General features: G+C 44.3%; 1 protein-coding gene across 2 annotated transcripts in view; it reads right to left on the minus strand.

The window, feature by feature from the left end:
* LOC126522497 (sodium- and chloride-dependent GABA transporter 1-like) overlaps positions 1-20,057 on the minus strand; it is a 65,713-nt gene that overhangs the window by 8,308 nt on the left and 37,348 nt on the right. For both annotated transcript variants that reach the window (XM_050171249.3, XM_050171250.3), the window contains exons 2-11: positions 18,417-18,548; positions 16,214-16,448; positions 9,938-10,070; positions 8,271-8,405; positions 7,355-7,458; positions 6,261-6,385; positions 4,476-4,720; positions 4,001-4,103; positions 3,793-3,893; positions 543-713 (exon numbers count right to left, since the gene is read on the minus strand). In XM_050171249.3, coding sequence (XP_050027206.2) covers positions 543-713; positions 3,793-3,893; positions 4,001-4,103; positions 4,476-4,720; positions 6,261-6,385; positions 7,355-7,458; positions 8,271-8,405; positions 9,938-10,070; positions 16,214-16,448; positions 18,417-18,548 — 1,484 coding nt within the window. The remainder of the gene's footprint in view (positions 1-542; positions 714-3,792; positions 3,894-4,000; positions 4,104-4,475; positions 4,721-6,260; positions 6,386-7,354; positions 7,459-8,270; positions 8,406-9,937; positions 10,071-16,213; positions 16,449-18,416; positions 18,549-20,057) is intronic.

The following is a 20,057-nucleotide window of genomic DNA, read 5'->3' on the forward strand; positions in this document are numbered from 1 at the left end:
CTATGAGAAGAGGCTTGATAAACCAGGAAAGATGCAAAATATGAAAAGCATGTGGTACCATTGAAGTTCCCGCACCAACTCACCATGACATCATAGATATTGAATGCTGTCTGCTCGGGTGGAGTTAATTTATCAGTAAAAATAGACTATATATCGCATTCTGAAGAAGCTAAAGCCTGAACTTAGCTTGCCGAACATTCACTACGTCAAAATAATCCAAATAACATAACAGTATATAATTTGAAATCTATGACATCACACTGACATACCAGTGCTGTGGTTTTAGTGCAGTCCTGCAAAATTACTGAGAATCAAGTTCTGAAGGAATACTCCATCGGTATAAACTGATTTAGCATTCCTCTTTAGTGTTTTGTAAAGAAAAGCAGATGAACATTTGGCAATGGCATCCACACTAGCTTAATTCTTTATGTGCGATAAGCACCCCATAACTATCCGTGTGGGTGTGGATTTGTGTGCACACACAAGCCATGGGTGCGTGTCTACAGTTGCAGACAGTAAAACATTTGAAGAAATGTGCCTACCTCTAGGAGGGTTCCTGAGCTGTTCCAGAGGTAGTAAATGGCATAGGTAGGAATCCAGATGATGGAAGCAAGAGCCATGCCCCAGCCAATCATCTCGCCCCACCAGGGATAGACGTAGTGGTCTGAGTATGTCACTGGCTCAGGCACGGCTATGTAGAACACCAGCATTCCCTGCACAAAAGCAAAGGCTTGATTATTTCGGCCCTCGGGGAATGGGCTACAAACAATAGCCTCACCACAGTACCATCACATTTACTTATTTCTTCTTCACGTATACAATTAACCATATAGACTGGAACTCTTTTCTCAAGAATTTCATGCAAATACAAGCACCACCACAATTTAAACAATCCTTAATTTGTTCCATGTTTTGGACAGGCTCAGGTTGTGTTCCCATTTTTTAGTACTAATAACTGTTCTGAATAAGTACTACAACCCGTTCATTGCAATTACAGACATGAAAGGCTTGTGTCAGTTCCATGTCTATAGTGACCATAGATGGCAGCACCATAATTGTTAAATAATTCAGAAGGAAGTGTCAGGGCATTCTAGCTCAATGAATTGACGGGTTAGTTAAGTTGGTGTGTATTCGTGATAAAACTTAGCATAAACATGAGGAACACATGAGAAGGAGACAGGGCAAGGCATTACGGTCAGCTGACATCTTCAGTATGTATGGAGCATGTGTGGTGCTTGGGCAGAGAAAAGGAGCAAGATACCACTACTGGAAAATTATTAGAAGCATCTTTTATAAGATCACTTGGATAAGAATGTGTCGATAGCATGTGTATAGCTCTGTACAACAGTGACTTTCATTTTTTTAGAATATTTTGTATTATTTGCTCTCTTGCTCTGTCTGTCATGATGGCTTCTCTGCAGAAGCTGCTTGTGTCTGTTTTCTTATGAGTAGAGGTGCAACATAATGAAGATGTCAGTTGAGCCCTGTCCTGGATCCTCCTTGTGTCATCCTTTTAGTGCCAAGGTTTATTATGTTTGGCTGCAGATTCAAAATACATAAGATTACAGGTGGGCGCTATATACATACACATCGAACATGTAAATATGGAAAGGCACAGCAATACACCTTTGCAGTTATAGGGATAATGCCTTACAGTTTTCCATATAAATTTGAAAGCAGCAATATGTGTAGACTCAAAAGCTCTTCCCTTCCCACTGGTAAAGCACTGTCAGAAATATTTGTAGACTGCGCAGAGCCAAGTGGTTGTGACTATAATCATATAGCTTCAGTTAAGTGCACTTCAGCCACTTTATATTCATGCTGGAAGGTCTCAAAATTCAAAAGGAATAAAGGAGAAAGTTGTGCTGGATGGAACTATCAAAACGAAAAGGAAACACATAGTGGTTAAAATAACTTGGGACAGCACAGTGGAAGACTATGAAGTAATTTTGACTGTGCAGAGTTCTTTAACGTTCATCTTCATATGCCAATGGCCATTTTTGGCATTACCCAATCCATGTGTAACTGCTGCGGCTGGGAATCAAACCTACGGTCTTGTTTTCATCACCAGAATGAAACAGTCGTAGACACTATAGAGGACCTCAGTCCTCATCAGAATTGCTGTAGCACTTTGCATCGCTAATGTTTTTGTCTTTTCACCTACAAATTCACTTATTAAGCATGAAATTCTATTAGCTCCCGTTGTTAGCGATCTTCAAGTGAACTTGAGCCGAAAGACAGAGCCATTATCCGGGCACTCAAATGAGAACATCAGGACAAGTTGCGTGAACAAAACGAGATCCTCCGGGCAACCAGTCAAAAGTTAAGAAAATGTGGTCTCTGGCCCCAACCCCTTTGTACACGACTGCATTACACACACTAGTTACTGCCCTAACAAACAAGTTACAAAAAATATTGCTTCCGAGTTTTTCCTAATGTTTGTTCACAATATCACTCAAGCTGTAATTTCTAATGCGCTGAAGTTTTATTTGTCATTTACAATAGCGACGTTCAAAAGTCAGATACAGGGCACCATACACTTGATTGTCATCTTTTGGCGCTGAGACAGGGTTGCCTGTGCTCTTCTCAATGCCAGCAGGCCATGAATTCGGCGGTGCGAGTTTTTCACTGCATGACCAGGCCAGCAGCGTCTGGCGGGCCACAGATGGTTGTGTGGTGTGGTGTGGTGTGGTGGGCCTTGCGAACATGCACTATACCCATTTTAAGATTGTGGCTAGTTCATCTCCAACCAATCTGCTTTACCGGTAGCAATTTCATGCTTACGTCTACTCTCAATTATGGGAGAGCCAGCATTTTTTTTAAATGTTACTTTGACTAACAAGTTTAATTAATTGGCAGCTCTAATCACCATAGCCTTGCCCATGATGGTATCAGTATACACATTCATCTATAGAACTTAACAATGTTCATTCCTATGTATGGTGCTGGTTCTGCCATTTAAACCCTGTCAAGCAAGGTTCGTGCAATCCAATGTATGGCCAGTCATACCAAAAGCTGCATTCAATGAACTTCCAATGAGTTTCAAATAGTTCCAAATATTCGGGCCATGTGATGCCTTTCTCATGTGCTGCCTGCCTTATTGGATGCTACATTGTGCAGGGACATGCATATTGCACATAAAATGTTCGCAAAACATATTTTACACTTGCCTCTGCGCGGCTCTTGCTGAAATTTCACGGTAAGATTGCATTCTGGAACCTACATCATTCAGTGTAACACTAGTGGCGCAGTTAATTTTCTGGTTCTTGCAAGGTTAACTTCGTTTATGGAGATGCATGCTGCCAAAACAACGTAAGCGTAAGCTTGCGTGGCCACCTGCCAGCAACTGCAGAAAGTAGCCGTTCAAGGAGGGTTGCCGTATGTTGCCCACTACTCTGGAGCAGGCAGCGACCCCTCGTGAATGGCAGCTTTCTGCAGCTGACAGTAGGCGACAACATATTTTATGCATGCGCTGTAGCGACAGCAGCTTGCACCTATAGATGAAGGAAACTTTGCATTTTTTTTTCTTAAAAAGCTGGCAGTTAACTGTGCCAAGTGTTGCACTGAATGACGCAGACTCCAAAATGCGATCTCCTGTGGAATTTGAGCAAGAACAGTGCAGCAGTAAGTGCGAAATCATTTTTCATACATTTTAAGCGAAATGGGCACATCCCTGTACTTTATTTAGGATTTAGAAAGCCTATATCTTGCATTTTTCAAGATAGTGCACTCATTACACAAGGTAAAATATAATTGATTTAAATGTATTTACTCACTGAAGAATGCACTTACCACAATCACACAGGGAGCAGCAAAAATCCAACAGAGGAAGAAGTACTTGTTTGGCGTGATGCCTATCATGTCCTTGATGTTGGCGTAGATCCTTTTCGCACCTGCAAGAGAGTTAGTGTAAGTCGTGCGAGTGTAATTAAGGCGACGCTTGAGTAGACTGAGATGACAGCGTGTCCTTGCAAAACTGTGGCCGAGAGTGCGTGCATACCATATATCCAGGCAAAGCCGATAATCTCGAAGAGGACAACAGTCAGCAGTGAGACACCGCTAGCCGAGAAGAAGTCCATCAGCTGGAAGATGTACATGCCTCCCTGCAAAACAGATGAAGAATGCGAAGGGCTTCGAAACAACAGCAAAAAGCATGCCAAGAAGCTCACTTATGACGATGCGGAAGTGCATCTTGAACTCTGTCACAGACACATTGAAGACACAAGGCCATTCATTTGTGCAATTAAGTGCTGCAATAATCCAACATGGCATGGTAGATTTTGCAAGCACCACTCTGGATAAGAGAGATGTAGATGATAAGATTGTGTGTGGTTTGTTGGCTCGCCACATTGGCTCCTCAAAAATATAGCTCATGAGATACTGGCATTAGTAATGGCTGGTCTTGTGTCTCCATTGCAATGTGTGCTGGCAGGTCTAGACTGTATTTTTCATGTAAGGTGCTACACTCCTCTTACCTGAGTAACCAGGGGTAGCCCCAGCAGGAATTGGACGACGACGACGCTCAAAGTGAACAGGCGGCGGTACGGTCTCAGCGTAGAGGCAAACTCATCCACCAGTCCAGTGACGAGTGCCTCAACGGTGCAGAACTGGCTGTCAATGCCCAGAACGATGAGCATGAGGAAGAAGAGTACTGCCCAGACTGGCGCAAAAGGTAACTGCACCACCATCTCGGGGTAGGCCAGGAATGCAAGGCCAGGTCCTGCATATGCAGCACACTAATGTGTGGGCATACTGAGCAAGTCATCATTATCATTATCCTATTGCCATGGTGTAATGACGGTGAAAAACCAGTCAATGGCACAACTGTAAATCATGAATCTAACTGTCTATTGAGTGAACTTGTGCCCTGAAAAACAAGTAACACTCGGAGCACAATAACAGCAGTGAGCACAATTGCTGGTCATCAAAATCTTGTCTACAGGTCAAGTGCATCAGCTATTTATATGCGACTTATTGTACATTCCAGCATGATCACTGGTGCTTGCGTACATTCCAGAATGTAGACCACTATTCGCATCGCATATGCAATCTAATTAGACAAAGTTCTTTTGCTATAGAATTGGCGACAGCATTTGGGAAAGTTCTGATGCATGTAGGCGCGTCTTGCACCAAGCAATAACTTTGTAACAGGGGTTAGCCAGAGCAAAGCGTCACTGGAAAGAAAGATAATGTACTTGTGTGAGTATTCTATTTCATGTCGACTGCTGGATGAAGGCATCTCCCAGAAATTTCTAATTACGCCAGTCTTGCTACAGCTGCCTCCACTTTATGCCTTAATATTTCCAAATGTTTTCACACCACGTGCCATCGTTGACATTTGCCTTCTCTTGGCACCCACTTTGATGCTTTAATAGACCACCGGTTACCTGCTTTATGCATTACGCGGCCTGCCTAACGCTATTTCTTCCTCTTAATCTCAACTAGAATATCAGTTACACTACCAGCTACATTTCTTATCAATGCTACCCAGTTTGGGTGTTTTGATGTACCACCTACCATTTTCCATTCTATTGCGCGTTATGCGATCCTTAGATTCTTCTGAAGTTCTATTTTAAAGCGCAGCTCTTTGGAGCCCGTTCCTGCATTTCGCAGCACCGTCGTCCTTCACCGTAACCAGCTCCGTAGCAGGGGCCAGCACGCTGCTCTAGCTGCGCGTGCTCCTGGCGCCATCTCTCGCGCAGAGCGTGAGCCTTGCTCTCTTCGCTCCTCCTCCAATGCCACCCCTGTGCGGCGGCAGTCAGAGCGCCAGCTCAGTGGCGGCTGATCTCGATGATGTGCTGCTGTGCACTGTGTGCGTTCTTGCTCACGAGGAAACACTCTTGACAGCCACCTAACAGAAACGTTGTGCTTATCAAGTTCTTTGGTAAATATTTGCAGTACTGAGGTTTTCGACATAACCACAAATTGTCTGGATGTTGAGCTGGCATATTGAGCTGGCAAGCTATCTGTGGGCACCCTCAGAAGCAATTTGCATTGTGGTGTACTGCGAGGGCGAGAACGTTTATGGAGCGAGATTACTGCTTCTGATTACAGGTGAGCAAGTCTGTGGTTCATCACTGACCTGGCTGTTCTGACTGTCACAACTGTCCAACTGTCACATTTCATGCCATGAGTACACACCATGAGTACACACACCTATAGCTATAGTATTGCACTGATTAACCTTTAAGGGTATGCATGCTCTATTCAAGCTAAAGTATCAGTTTGCAGCACACACAAATATGCAGTGTGAAGGCTACCTGATCGTGCCACCTCAGAGACATCCTTGTCTTGTATGTGGGCCATGTGACCTAGAACTGAGAATATGACCAGACCAGCAAAAAGACTTGTTCCACTGCAAATGGTGCACACGATCATGGAATCCCTGCAAAATGACAAACACAGTGACAGTGTGTTTCATGAGGTGCAATTGCCATCACAGCACTAATAAAAATGTACAAGGAACTAAGATATTCATAATTCAGAATGCAAATCCAGCACTTCTATTTTGAATGAAAGCATTTTTTAATATGGTGAACTTTATATTCGATTTCATGAAATATTCAATTGTGACTCATTAAACATGATTATTGTATGTTTATTGGACCTTGCCCGCCATAAATATTGCCAACAACTGCTTCAGGCACTTCTTCCAAGCCAATTAACCAGAAAGTATGGTCAATTTGTGACTGTTTTCTCATATACAGAAGCTGATCAGTGGAATGGACTCTAAATAGCATCACTCTCATCAAAGGAAATAAAAAATATCTTTTTTTTTAGAACTTTCCCTCTACGTGTTTCTTTTCTGCTTTCGGAAGTAGGAAAATACTTAGCACTCAATTTGACATTTTAGGTCCTTATTTCTCAAGTATGGATATATACTTATTCGATTAAACCTAAAAGTTTCGTTATTCAAACACCATTACAATGTAATGCACACATCTAGGAAAACAGCCAAGAGCACTGCTGATATGCCAGCAAATGTATTTTGCGTAATAACAACCAATTTTACTTTCAATATGATATATATTATATTGATGGTATTGATGTTATTATGTGATATATTCGTGAACTGTTTGTCCATACCAAACTTTCAGCCAATGGTGTCTGCATGTATATGGAGGCACTGCATACAGATACTATAGGAATGGGTTAATTGTCTAACTAGATCAAAAGGTGTAAAATTGGCATGTCTGGACATTTTCACCTCACATAATTAAGGTAAAGCAAGCGAGAACTAAGAAAATATTGAGTAAAAAGAAGTGAAGGCATCATTTGTTTAGGCACAACATAACAAAATGTAAATTAGCGGGGGGGGCGGGGGATAGGTACAAGTTTCATCATCTGCACCAACCTGTAAAAGTTGTGGTTGTACTTGTTGTAGCTACCCAGCGCAACATTGGCACCAATGCCGATGCCGTATGAGAACAACACCTGTGTCCCAGCCGCAATCCACACCTGCAGACAAGAATGGAGGGCTGACATGGTGACAGGTTGGCCCCTGTCAATGCTTGTCATTCTCTTTTCAGAGTTCATCACACCTTGACAGGGGTGGAGGGTCGCTCACGTCAACACAACAAATGTGTTCTGTACATGTATGCAGAATGCTTACAAACAGAGTGCCTAGCAATCAGCAGGTCGAATGGGCCCAATGCACACCTTGAAAATGTTTTTCAAGTGTGCAGCTAACAAAGTGACATGCACAAGTGAATGATACACGCTTTCATTTTACTGGGTGAGCATGTTGGACCGAGAGATTTTTCAGTGAAGCCCCGTGTGGTGACCAAAGATTCACTTTACTGCTGACAGTGTCAAGTGCAGTGACATTGACAAGATACGAAACTGTAGACAAGCTATGGCAGAAATTTAAGGAAGGCATTGCATTCTGTGAAAGTAACTTTATACCAACTAAAATAAGGTATCTAAAACGTGAATAACCGTGGATAATGCGTAACATTATTCGTATGAAAAGAAAAGTGTAGTGCATGCGCAGAAACCGAGGTAATCCGGACGACATTCACAGTTTGTGCAATAACGTCTTAATCTTAAGAATTGCTTAAGAGCCCCCATAGTTCTTTTAAATGCTATTGTAACCATATATATATGTACAGATAACAACACACACACACACAGAGAACAACTTAATCCATTGTGTATTTCCTTTGATGGGTTTCTGTCTTTCTTTTTTCTGTAAGCTAGCAACTCACATGAAGTGCAAAATGAAGACACTACTGCCTCTGTGTGGCACAAAATGGAGAGCTGTGGCTCACCCTCGGATCTCTGAGCTTGCTCCATTCAGGACGCAGGTAGTATAGTAGCCCTTCTGAGGCACCCTCCAATGTGACTCCACGGATGAACAGGATGAACAGAATGAGATAGGGGAAGAGTGCTGTGCACCAAATAATCTGTAATGTGCAAATTGGCGAGACGACGTAATCAAGACAAGGCATTGTAGCTGCATGGCACTGCATAAGAATTTCTTTCTGGATTTTTTTGTTGCATTATAATAACAGGAAAATTCCCAATCACATCTGATTGATTATGTAGACCATGCATGTCTGACAGTTTCGCCAAACACCTTAGTACTATAGTTGCCTCACATTGCATCTAGTAGCATGGTGAAAATAGATGTTCTCATGATAAGCCTCACGCCTATTCCCACGCCTATTCCCACTTAATGCACCGGTGAAAACACTGTTTAGCGGGAAATAAATGCATAAAAAGTAAGGAATATACAACAGCGCTATATCTTTAATCACTTTCTTCTGTATGTTCTTAAGCAATGCAGCACATCAGATTCCATGAAATTCATTGCGGCTGAATAACCCATTATATCACTGAAAGGGATTGTTACCTACAGCTTTGGATATGTATATGGGTTAGATAGCTTCAGTGACGGCATACAATGCAGTGCTATGGTGCAACGGTTCAGTACAGTACAGCACAGTGCAGATCAGCATGTGCACAGATTTTTTTCATTTATCAGATAGAATTAACCGGCTCCAGGCACTACTTTATTCATGCGAGTTGCCTCACATGTTCGTGCAGCATTTTTTGAGGACAACTGTGCTGAACTATGGCTGAACGACTTGGTGATGGAGCCATCCTGATTTGTGAAATCGCTTGTACAACTCCTACGGCTCCGCAGCTCGCAAAAAAAAGCTGCCATCAATAATCGAATGCTGGCAGCATTCTCAAATCCACTGATATACATGCAAAATGATAAACCAGCAGACTTCAGTGATTCTGGAAGCTGTGAACTAATTTACTGTGAAAGCGTTATACTCTTGATCCCCACTACCACCAATGCCACCAACTTTGCACACAGATTCAATTCCATGTAAACTTGTAGAATTGTGTGCCACAACAATGATGGCAGCATAACAATGAAAATGACAGTGGCAGGAAGGCAACACAATGACAACCTTAACAATGAGGGAATGAGGATGGCAATACACATACTTCAGTGTAACAGAATCGAACAGATGGATGGACCAAGCAAACTTTGTTTTGAGCTCCTACTGCTCAAGAGTAGCTTGTAGAAAGCATTTCATGCAAAGTTATAAACAGCATTAAAAAAATATGGCCAGTGTGCCGCAGGGTAAGTAACCTAGTCTCTCATGTTATGTTGATGACTATGGGGGAGCTGTTGCTGGTGTTCTTCTAGTTTTCAACGTATGTTTGCTCTCTATAATGCGAAAAAGGAAAACAGGGGTAAGGGGGAACGTTGGCCTCATTGTTAAGATGGTGTAAATGTGGCATTCGATTTCATCTTGCTCTGGACATTGACATCTGAGGATAGCTCCATGAAATAGGTTGCATTCCGGCAACCGTGTCGGAGTACTGTTTAAACAGATGGATTAAAAGTGCAGCGGCTTACATGAAACATAACTGCCTGTGTGTAGACCTTCAAGCGACACATTTGAAAGGGCCTCACCTTGCCACTCTGATGGAGTCCTCTCCAAATAACTATGTACACAAGGAACCATGCCAAGAGAAGGTAGAGGGCAAGTTCAGGCCGCAGAGAACCAACTTCCTCCAAGCCATTAGTGATGCCCAGCACATTGTTCCTGAAAGCACAAGAAAGAAAGGTCTTTCATTTCACCATCAGTCAAGACACAATGAGCTCGCCCGGTAATGTGCTCATGGTTCCATCGATCGGCAGCTTGTGAACATCCTAACAGCATATTGTTTGCAGTCACTCTGGGCTTATTTTATTCTCGTTCACTTAGATAAATGACATCAGTCATACAACTTACAAAATGTTTGGGCGTGAGTTTTTATTCGAAATTTTGTATGGAGTACTGATGCAATTGCTTGCAAGAAGACATCTGTCGTGTTATTCTTTGAGAGGCAGAGACGAAGAAGGAAAGGAGGGAATCTTACACTCAGGAATGGGGCAAAGATAGATGAGAAAAAGGAAAGATAAGAAAAATAATAAAGAGCCAGTCAGCGTGAACACATGCACAGAGAAATTTTCACTAACAGTCACGAGTGTAATTGGGCTTTTGCGGCCTTGTGCATGCAAAAATGCAATCCAATGTAACATGTAATGAAGTAATGGCATCACTGCATATTTGCCTGCAGATATAACCACTATAACATAGTCAAACCAGTTGTAATGTTCATGCTTATGCACCAAATATAGTTTTGTACATCAGGTAAGCTCGCCCATGAGGAAAGTAAAATAACCGCTGCAATACGTTCGTTCATACAGATTCCTTACGGAATACATACGGATTCCTTATCTGCAGTAGAAAGAAAAGAAACAAGCAAGGAATTTTTTTATTGAAAACGAAACTAGATGGATAGTAGGTAGTAATATTTTGTCTGCGCCTTACTCTGCTTTCAACATCACTAAGAATGGAGTTCTGGATCAGTGAGATTGTCTAGACCTGCTCCAGTTCACTTCCAGTAAGCAACGCAACAACACACAGGTAAGAAGCTTGTAGGATCCTGCTTTGCTGCACTTCCTATAAGCTTTGTGCACATTTCTGAACATTCTAGCACATTAAAAAAAGAAAAGTAAATTTAAATATGTCTGCCAAAAATAATAAAATAAAGATTACTCCCCTGAGCCCTTGCTTTCGCTGTCTGCAAGTGCTTTGTGGCACTGGCACTGGGCTCCCCGAGTTCAATACACCCAATGTCTAGTTCGCTGTGAGGCCGATATTTTATACCACAGTCACATGGGCACTTTCGATCGATCGAGTGAGATCCAGGTTGAATTTCTCAATTGCGGTTGGCTCCCTTCTGAAGCTCAATTTTTGCGCAAAGGAGCCAATCCCAATTCAGCAATTCAATCCCATTTGAAAGTGGCCAGTATGACTGGAGTATACTTAAGTTTCGAGTGTTTGATATATGGAATAAGCAGAACCCATTTATAATGAAATCAATAGTTCCGCAAGAAGTGGTCATTATATCAGTAGCTTGCAATATGTGGACTTGCTCTTTGACATGTGCAAAAATTGGTCGCGCTGTTCTGTCGCAGAATTATTGCAAACCATTAACAAGCAGTGGCATGGCTAGAGTTGGCACATCGGGCATGTGCTTCCCCTCCTCAAAAAAAGAAAATAATAATAATAAATAATTTTGTGTTAGTCTGTAGCCTGCCCAATCTTCCTCCCCCTTCTATCCCCCTCCCCGGCACCGGTAAAGTGTAGGGAGGACATCGAAGCATGCTAGTCAGGTGCCTGCCACCCCCTTGAAAAATAATTCTGGCTGCACCACTGCTCAAGAGGCCTCCGGTGCAGTGGTGTAGTAATGCCAGGGGGGCGGTGGGGGTTGCCAGTTGGGGGAGGTGTCATATATGTCTGAAGACCCCCCCCTCTTTCCGCCAGCTTGACTGGGCGTAAATGGTAAAGAATGTTCCGGTAACCAGCTGCCCGAGCTCATGTACCCGATACACCAGATTTGTAATGCCGCAGAATTGTAGGTTGCAGCTTTAGCAACATCTTACATAATAATTACACGAATGTGCGGGTTGAAAAATTTAATTCGCTAAATCGTTTCTGTGTCGTCAGTATAAATACAGTGTTCCATTTATCAATTTTGTATCATTTGTGTTATTTTTCTACCAATTTAGAGGGGTGGAATAAAAACACCGTCTCCTAGTTTTGGCTAACTGTCTCGTTACCATTTTGTTGTTGAGTGACTTCATGTCACAAATACAGTGTGTTGTTTCAGCTGCACGAAATTTTATAAAAATGTGAATTTTGTGAGGTTAGTTTCGGATATTTCATCAGGTTAGGTGTCCTTAACTTGTGACCACTGAGAACTCGGTATTGTATGTGCAAATATGGGAGATAATTAATAAGGATATCTTAAATAACTGCTTAATTAGAAATTATAGAGGCAATGCTGCAAGTCAGGAATCGAGGACCCGAAGGCATATTATTAACTCCACAAGAACTTCTCTAAACAAAATCGCCATGGGTGCTAGAGCCCGCAGTACTTTGGCACTGCGGGTGGCCCAGTATGACAGTACCAAAAGAAATATGAAATAGTGCACCACTGAAGTTGATATCTCCATCCTCTCTACTGCTAGTCCAGACCAACAGTAGCTCAAGTTTCTGCTGGCATGGGCTTCATCACGGCTTTCTCTTTTTTTTCATGGTGGCGTCAGGAATCGACGTGAAGCGTGCTCTATTGTGTTCCCAATCTTGTGGCAGTACTGCAACTCGGATAATCACGTTTGCCAATAGCAGCAAATCTAAAAATGGCTTTGTGGATTGAAGAACTCGTAAATGTCAAAGCATTGGCGCCAGCGCAACAGGGAAGCAGGTGGCGTTTTCTAATAGGGTGGGAAGATCAAATGTCACTGGCAGGCTATCTCATTTTCGTTTGCGTTGAAGGCTGCACACAGCCAAAACACTGCACGCCATAGTACCTATGACAATCTTTGTGAAGTTGTAGCTCACGTACTTTGCGTGTGCCCTCAATATGCGGCCGAACGAAGAAAACTCAAATCTACAGTTGACAGCTTGGACTCCCGCCCCTTTTCAGAAGAAAAGCTTTTGGGCGCGTGGAGGAGTGTTGACTGTGCCCAACGTGCCATAAAAGCACTTTTGAACTTTTTAAGTGAGACTGGTTTAGACGATCGCCTCTAGAAGCTGTGAGACGTGTAGTCAGTGCGAAATGTGTTTGCGCAAAAACTTTTTGTGGCAAGATTACTTTTTGTATGGACAAGATTACTCTTAGTGTATTGCATCTCCAGTGCGCATCCGCATATTGGACAACGTGTATATAGTATCTCATTGTGCCATATCATAATCATCCGCCACCTACCTTTCCCTGTATTTCCCACTTCCCCATTCCCCAGTGAGGAGTAGCAGGCTAGAGACACGCTCTCCAGGCCGACCTCTCCTCCTTTCTCTCCATTAAAATCTACTCCTCCTCCTTTGTGAAGTTGTTGTTGGTCAACATATGACTGTTGGGCTTCAATTTCGCAAATGCAATATTGCCTCTAAAATCGCTAATTAAAACTCTCATATAATATTTTTGTTGCTTGTGAGCCATATTTTTCACGATGCTGCATCTGTACTGGCTGCCAAGCCATGCAGTCTGACAGCAGATGCACAAATGTGCTTATCACAAGTTATCGTTGCAGCAGCCTGCAACTTGGTGCATTAACTAAACCAGCGTGTATACTTGCTACATTCGCGATGTCTGGGAATGATAGTGAAAGGGGGGGCCTCGGGGGACGTGCGCGGTATCCAAGGTGGCTGTGCTGTTGCTGAACCCCCCCTGTTCCCCGGAAATTTTCTATATCTTCGCCTTGCTGACTACACCCTGTGGGGATGGGGGGTGAGGTGACAGAATACCTATGGGCCTCGGTGCCAGACGACCTAGCTACGCCACTGCTCCGGTGACAACTTAATATCACTTCGTGAAGCGACCACTGCATGCTTACGAGTGAATTGAACTGCCTTTTCAGTGAATCGAACCTTCCGTGCGCGATGCCCACAAATAAATTCCTCGACTGTTTCTTTAAGTTGAATGAACAGCGCAGAGGCCGCACAATGAAATTTTCAGTGAAAAGCGACAGTTGCACCGTTTCACTTTCTTTCCCCCCTAGAACGCGTGTGGAGTGCCACCATGCTTCTGTTCACTTCCGCGTATTCTACCACGTAGTTTTTTATTGCAGTATTTAAGTACGTCAAAGCGACATTTGCTGATTTTGCACCTCGAAGCAGCAGTTAGAGGTTAAAGCACGTTTGCGCAGCAGTTACGAAGTTCGCGCATTCGTAAGTGCAATAACAGATTGCGAATTTGGCAAATCGCACCATGGTTGCCGTAGTGCGCACCGGGGCGCCCTGGTGCGACGATGAATGGTAGAAACGGCGTATTAAGGCTATACAGTGCCCCAGTGCGATTTGCCCCCCAAAAAATGACGATGTTCGCTCCTCTCTCGCTTTCTTGTTTTTGCTCACTAAGTTTTTCTGAAAAAAAATTTTGGTTTTTACTGTAGCTGTGAATTTTCGTTTAAGAAGTCCGCAGGTCAATCCAAAGAACGCGTCGGTACTTTTTCCAGAATGTCTCTTGATTCTGATCGTGTGTCATTTCGAAACCCTTAGATCAGTAATCGGTTTTCTTACGGCTAGATCTTGTGATTATTTTACAATTGGTGGGATTTGAGGGGATTCTTAGTGCGAGAATGAAGCATCATATATAAAGAAAGAAAATTGCCTGTGGTTTAGCTCTGGTTAACCCTAGTTGAATTGCGAAAATCGCTCCGGGACGTGGCACGACTTCTTCTAGCCGCATCTTCGTTACGACGCTTCTCGAGTCGTGTGGCGCGTTCTTCTGGCGTCTCTTGAGCGCGGTGTCTCTTCCTAGCTTCGTTCTGTCGTTGTTGCGTCTTTTGTGCTCTCCATAACGACAAAATACACCGAGGCGAAGCGCATATATATACCCCCCCCCCCCCCCCCCCCCGCGAGGAGACCCCTCCTCTCCCTCTACCCCAGCGGAGCACATCTGGTGGAGCGAGCGGCGACGGAAGCGGTACTAGTTCACTGTAGCAGCGGCGTCGACGGCGGCGCCATCTGTTGGAGCGCGACTGCGGCGTTGCTAGGCAACGGCGGCTCAAGGTCGTTCGTCGGCCACGGCATATGTCATACTGCGTACGGCTGCCTGCATACGGCATACGGCGCGACGAGCCGAAATGGCTCGCTGGCTGGCGTAGTAAAGCTTTCGCTTTAAAAAAAAGTTGGCTGGAAGCGGAAACTACAATGACATACACGCCGCCGTTTTGCAAAGGTCTCGCCGGTATGGCGTCCTTAAGGATGTCATGGCTGTGCGTCAGCCACGCGAGGCTAAGCACGCCGAGAGCCGCGAAGTTACGTTTTCTGTGTCACTTGGGCCCAAAAAGTCGTGCGAAGTTCGAAAGGTTGAATGTCGATCATCGCGATCCATCATCAGCAGTAACCTAAAACGAAGTGTCAACCAACCGTGATCCCGCTGATCTCCAGATAACGGCGTAGTAACCACCGGCAAATTGCACGACGCATTGCCGCGTTCTCAACGACTCGGGTCGCGTGTAGATCGACAGCAACAACACCAACGCTTCAGCGGCAGTTGGTCCCAATTTGCTCATCTAGGGGGTCGTGTCTTCGCCACTGTTGGGCTGGAGGGGCACGCGACTCTCGCCTTTCAGAGGGCCTATATTGATTTTTTTTTTTCACTTCGCGTTTGACGTGTTTATTGTAACAGTATGGCGCATTAAAAAATATGCTCGTTATATATGGACGCAGTCTGAACATGCAGGGTAGGAAAACCGTAAGTGCACCGAAATATGCTTGTTATAACCGATAAATCGTTACATCAGGGATCGTTGTGAGTTTGACCGGATGTGTTATGTTCAGGTTAGACTGTAGCGCTTGCGACCCTGTGAATCCCGTGACCGCCGAGTCATCACAGACTCGGTCCAGAATGTTTGATTCCCGGTAGCTTTTACTCGATCTGCACTTTAAGTTCTGCCAACTTTTTTTCTTTTTTCTCGTTATAGCGTATTACGCGTACTTCCCCCCACCCCCTCTACATGTTGGAATAACTAATCCAAGGGTTTACAAGTGAACAAGGCGTCAACGTTCCAGATGTGGCAAGTGTGGTTCATATAAAATTACATCACAGATGCATTTGATATGACACTGCGCAAAAAGCAGCACGAGTTCCGCGAGCATGGGATGATGGCAAACGTGGTCGCGACACTCACTCCCAGTACTCCTTGACGGACGAGACAGCCTGGGCAGCCGTGAGGTTCCGCGGGGCGAGGCTGGAGATGTTTTCGCGGATGCCGAGGCAGCGCTCGGTATTCCATTCATTGCCGCACTGCTCCCAGGGCAGCGGGCTGTGGAACGAGGCAACCAGGTAGTACAGGGTGTAGGCGATGAGTACGATGTAGTAGATGTTGCTCAGCCCGATCATGGTCATCGATGCGAACCCCACACCTGAGTTCGAGGGAGAGGGAAGGTCGGCGAGGAAGAATAAACATATAATAATTATATGCATAGTTCACTGCAGAAGAGCAAATTCCACCATACTGTCCGTTTGATGGGCAGCTATGCTCTCTTTGAGTGGCTCAAAACGCTGCGACAGCAGAATTCGACAACATGGCGGTGCATACTGACAATATTAATTATTAAAAGTGTTGAGAACAACGTGATGAATAACATTGCCAAATTCCGCCATGTTGTCAAATTATGTAATGGCTCAATATGAAACAACCAGAGAGGCCGTGGCAGCCCTGTGGGCCAATCAGAGCTGACAAGATAGCGTATGCAACAATGTCCGTAATGACACCCTGTAACGAGGGTCAAATTCCACATGCGACCTCCAGTTATCGTTGCACTGCAAATAACAAGAACAACGTTGAGTTGAACGGACGCATAAACCCTCGCTTTTAAAAGACGCATGCACAAGTACACATGTACGCAAAAGTGAACGACGGAGTGAAACAGCCGTGATGCCGTTTTGCAGGCTGATAACCGGTACAATTACAGTGATCATCAGGGTTGAACATCTACGTATGTTTGCTTTTTGTTTTTGCTATTCTGAATGCGACATGTGCAGTGCTACAAATGTTTGATTTGCGCGTCTGTCAAGTTGCGAGTCAGCGCGGTCGTGTGTGCGTTATTTTCCCTATGCTTCGTCGTCCCAGAGCTGTCTTCTTGCAACTACACGGACGTGGCGATATCCTTGTGTCTTTGCTCTCGATTCACGTCCGCCGGACACGCACCAACCCAACAATCGTATGCACGGCGAGCCTACGCCGGAAGTTGCGCCTGATCAGTGGCTTGAGCGTTCATATATCTCCGGGGCTTCCGGCGACCCGCAGTCGTCACCCACAGGAGTCGAATTTTGCAGATACTGAGCAAATACTGCACACATCGTTGGTCGAAATGAGGCGAACACGTTAAGTACAAGAATCGTTTATCTCGCCTGAGGTCAGCTACTAGATGAAGGAAGAAAAGGGGCAATTTCAATTTGCGCGATGCTCAAAGCGTATACATTAATGACGTCGCAAATGAAGCAGCAGCACCGTAGGCAAATAGCTTGGAATATATTACGTGTTATCGACAGCGTATATGTAGTTTATTATACAGTAATAGCCGTCTTATGTGGGGAAAAAGAATGAACGAGTGGAAAACAAATTAGGAATAGTATTTTAGCTCACGCAGACCGGGCAGTAATAAAAAAAGGCGGGATCTGTCCTTCTCACAACCTTTCTTTTTTTTTTTTTTTTTTTTTGTGAGCTGCGACACAGTTTGGACACGACTGGAAGATCACTGTGGCATTAGTTGTAAACAAAGATGCCCAAGGCGGGGAGACAAGAATCGCATTTCCTTCTTTAAAGCCACTGAAGTTTTCCAGCAAATTAAAATACATAATTCGGGAGCGGGTGAAAATATCATGTAGCCTTCTACCTATTTTATGGAAGAGAAGTAACAGCACTACAAACTTTTTGCTCACATCGAAGCACTGCCATCTGCGCATGTTTTTCGCGCCAACAATGTATTTTCGAAGATAATGCATGCGAGCTCGGTATGAATGCACTGCACGTTGAAGAATGTACGAACAATGACTGTATATGTTCGATAATGTGAGCGAACAATACAAACAGTGAATGTGTCTGCTTATCGCACGTTAAATGGAGCGAGAGCCTCCGTATGGTTAAGCAGCCCTTAGCTGTTGTTGTTTTGCTGCAGTAATCGCACCCCACATCCTATTTATTGTCCTAATCGTCCTACGAACTTACGTGCTCTTATAACCCCCATAGACAGTTTAGGGACCGCAAACAGCATATGGAAATTTTCTTTAGTCTGTTTCACGGGCTTCACAGATAAATGTTCGTATGTTTTTATGAAGGTTCCGAAAGGCTTTTCTTTTTAAAGGCAGCAAGATGAGAGCGGGCATACCTTTGAACATGGGCACCAGGTTCCAGATGCCGATGCCTCCCGTGTTCAAGTACTGTCCGATCGACACTTCCATAACAAATAAGGGCACACCGCAGAGCACGATGCTAATGAAAAATGGCACCAGGAAAGCACCTGTAAAACGAAGCACACAGACACACGCAAAGAACGTGGCGGTGTTAGAAGCGCCGAGGAGCTCCGTTATCTATTCACAAGTAGCACGCATTGCGAAAGAATGAAAAGCGATCACTGTTCGGATATTTGGACGTATAGAGCATTGCAAGAGCGAACGCGCGACGAACGCACGCAAAAGCAGATCACACACTTCAGTGAAAGGTTCGTCTGAAGCACCACAGGGGTGTCCGTTTTTCGTTAGCCAGAGAAAGCAGGCCCAATTTTTGCACAAGGATTCAATTTTCAGAGTGATTAGGCATTCTTCTGCCTCTCCCGAGTCTTAAATATTAATCTGTGTTGACTCAACACTTACAAGTGGGATCGGCGAACCTTTCATAATTGACCAATCAATCATTTCAGTAAGAGTGCATGGTGACAAAAAAAGGGAATCTGACTAAACACACATCGTCAAGGTAAAGGGGAGGGGGGGAACGTGAAGCTTCGCTTTCTATGCGGGACCATGAAGAAGTCCCACACTAAGGCACCCGGGAGGCGGATACCACCGGGTGTGTAAGCAATATAGTTAGACGCGCTTGACATCCCCCACAACATCTTGCTCGTCTAGATTGCTCTGCAAGGAAACAGCCCGCATCAAAGAGAATTAATAGAGAGATCGAACAGGGACTACAGGAAAAGCAAGAAGAAAAAAATGTGTGGAGTCGCAGTCACATGAAATCAAAGGCACTCTATTACGTATATGGATGCAAAAGCTTGTGCGGGCAATACTTCCTTCGGCCCTTTTGACATTGGATGAAATTTTGAATTCCGTCAAGCCGAAACTTGCGAGCTCGCGAATAGCCACACCCAAGCGACAAGTGCGTACTTGAATAAGGCTTGTATAAGCCCAGTTTTAGGGAACGTATGCGAGGACATAAGTGGCTTCCCCGGCAGTTGAATGAGTGCATAAAAAAAATAATAGCTGGGCAAAGGAAGTTTTCGCAGACATCGCAGTCTGCGTCGGCTTCGTCTACACATCGTCAGCTGTATTGTACATCCAGTTAACTCTCCCTCTGTTTCCGGTGTTGCAAGGACAAAAGCTGGAGCCGGCCGACGAGCTCCATTCTCTCCTCCTGAACCCCTACTCCCCCCTCGCCCCATTTAGACCCCCGGCTAGAGCGAGAGTGTAGAGTAAGAACAGAGCGTTATTTGCCCATTTCCGTTATTTATTCTTTCTCACGTCGCTCACTGTGAGAAAGAAGGAGGACCTTTCTTAACGGAAAGACTGGCGACATCCTTGGTCAACGAAGATTTATTCGGTGTCGCATATTTTTCTCAGTCGGCTCTTTAACACTATTTGAAAGAGGTTAATAATCTATGGGATTAGCTTCGAGCTTTGGCTACCTTCAGTTCACGTGACTGCGACAACACACACAATCATCATCGCAGGAAACACCACAATGTACAGGATCGCCCCATCTTAGGGAAAAGAACCACTTCATTAGTAATCAAACCCTTATAGCTGTTTAATCT

Source organism: Dermacentor andersoni, chromosome 6 (assembly GCF_023375885.2).
Source record: "Dermacentor andersoni chromosome 6, qqDerAnde1_hic_scaffold, whole genome shotgun sequence".
NCBI lineage: Eukaryota > Metazoa > Arthropoda > Arachnida > Ixodida > Ixodidae > Dermacentor > Dermacentor andersoni.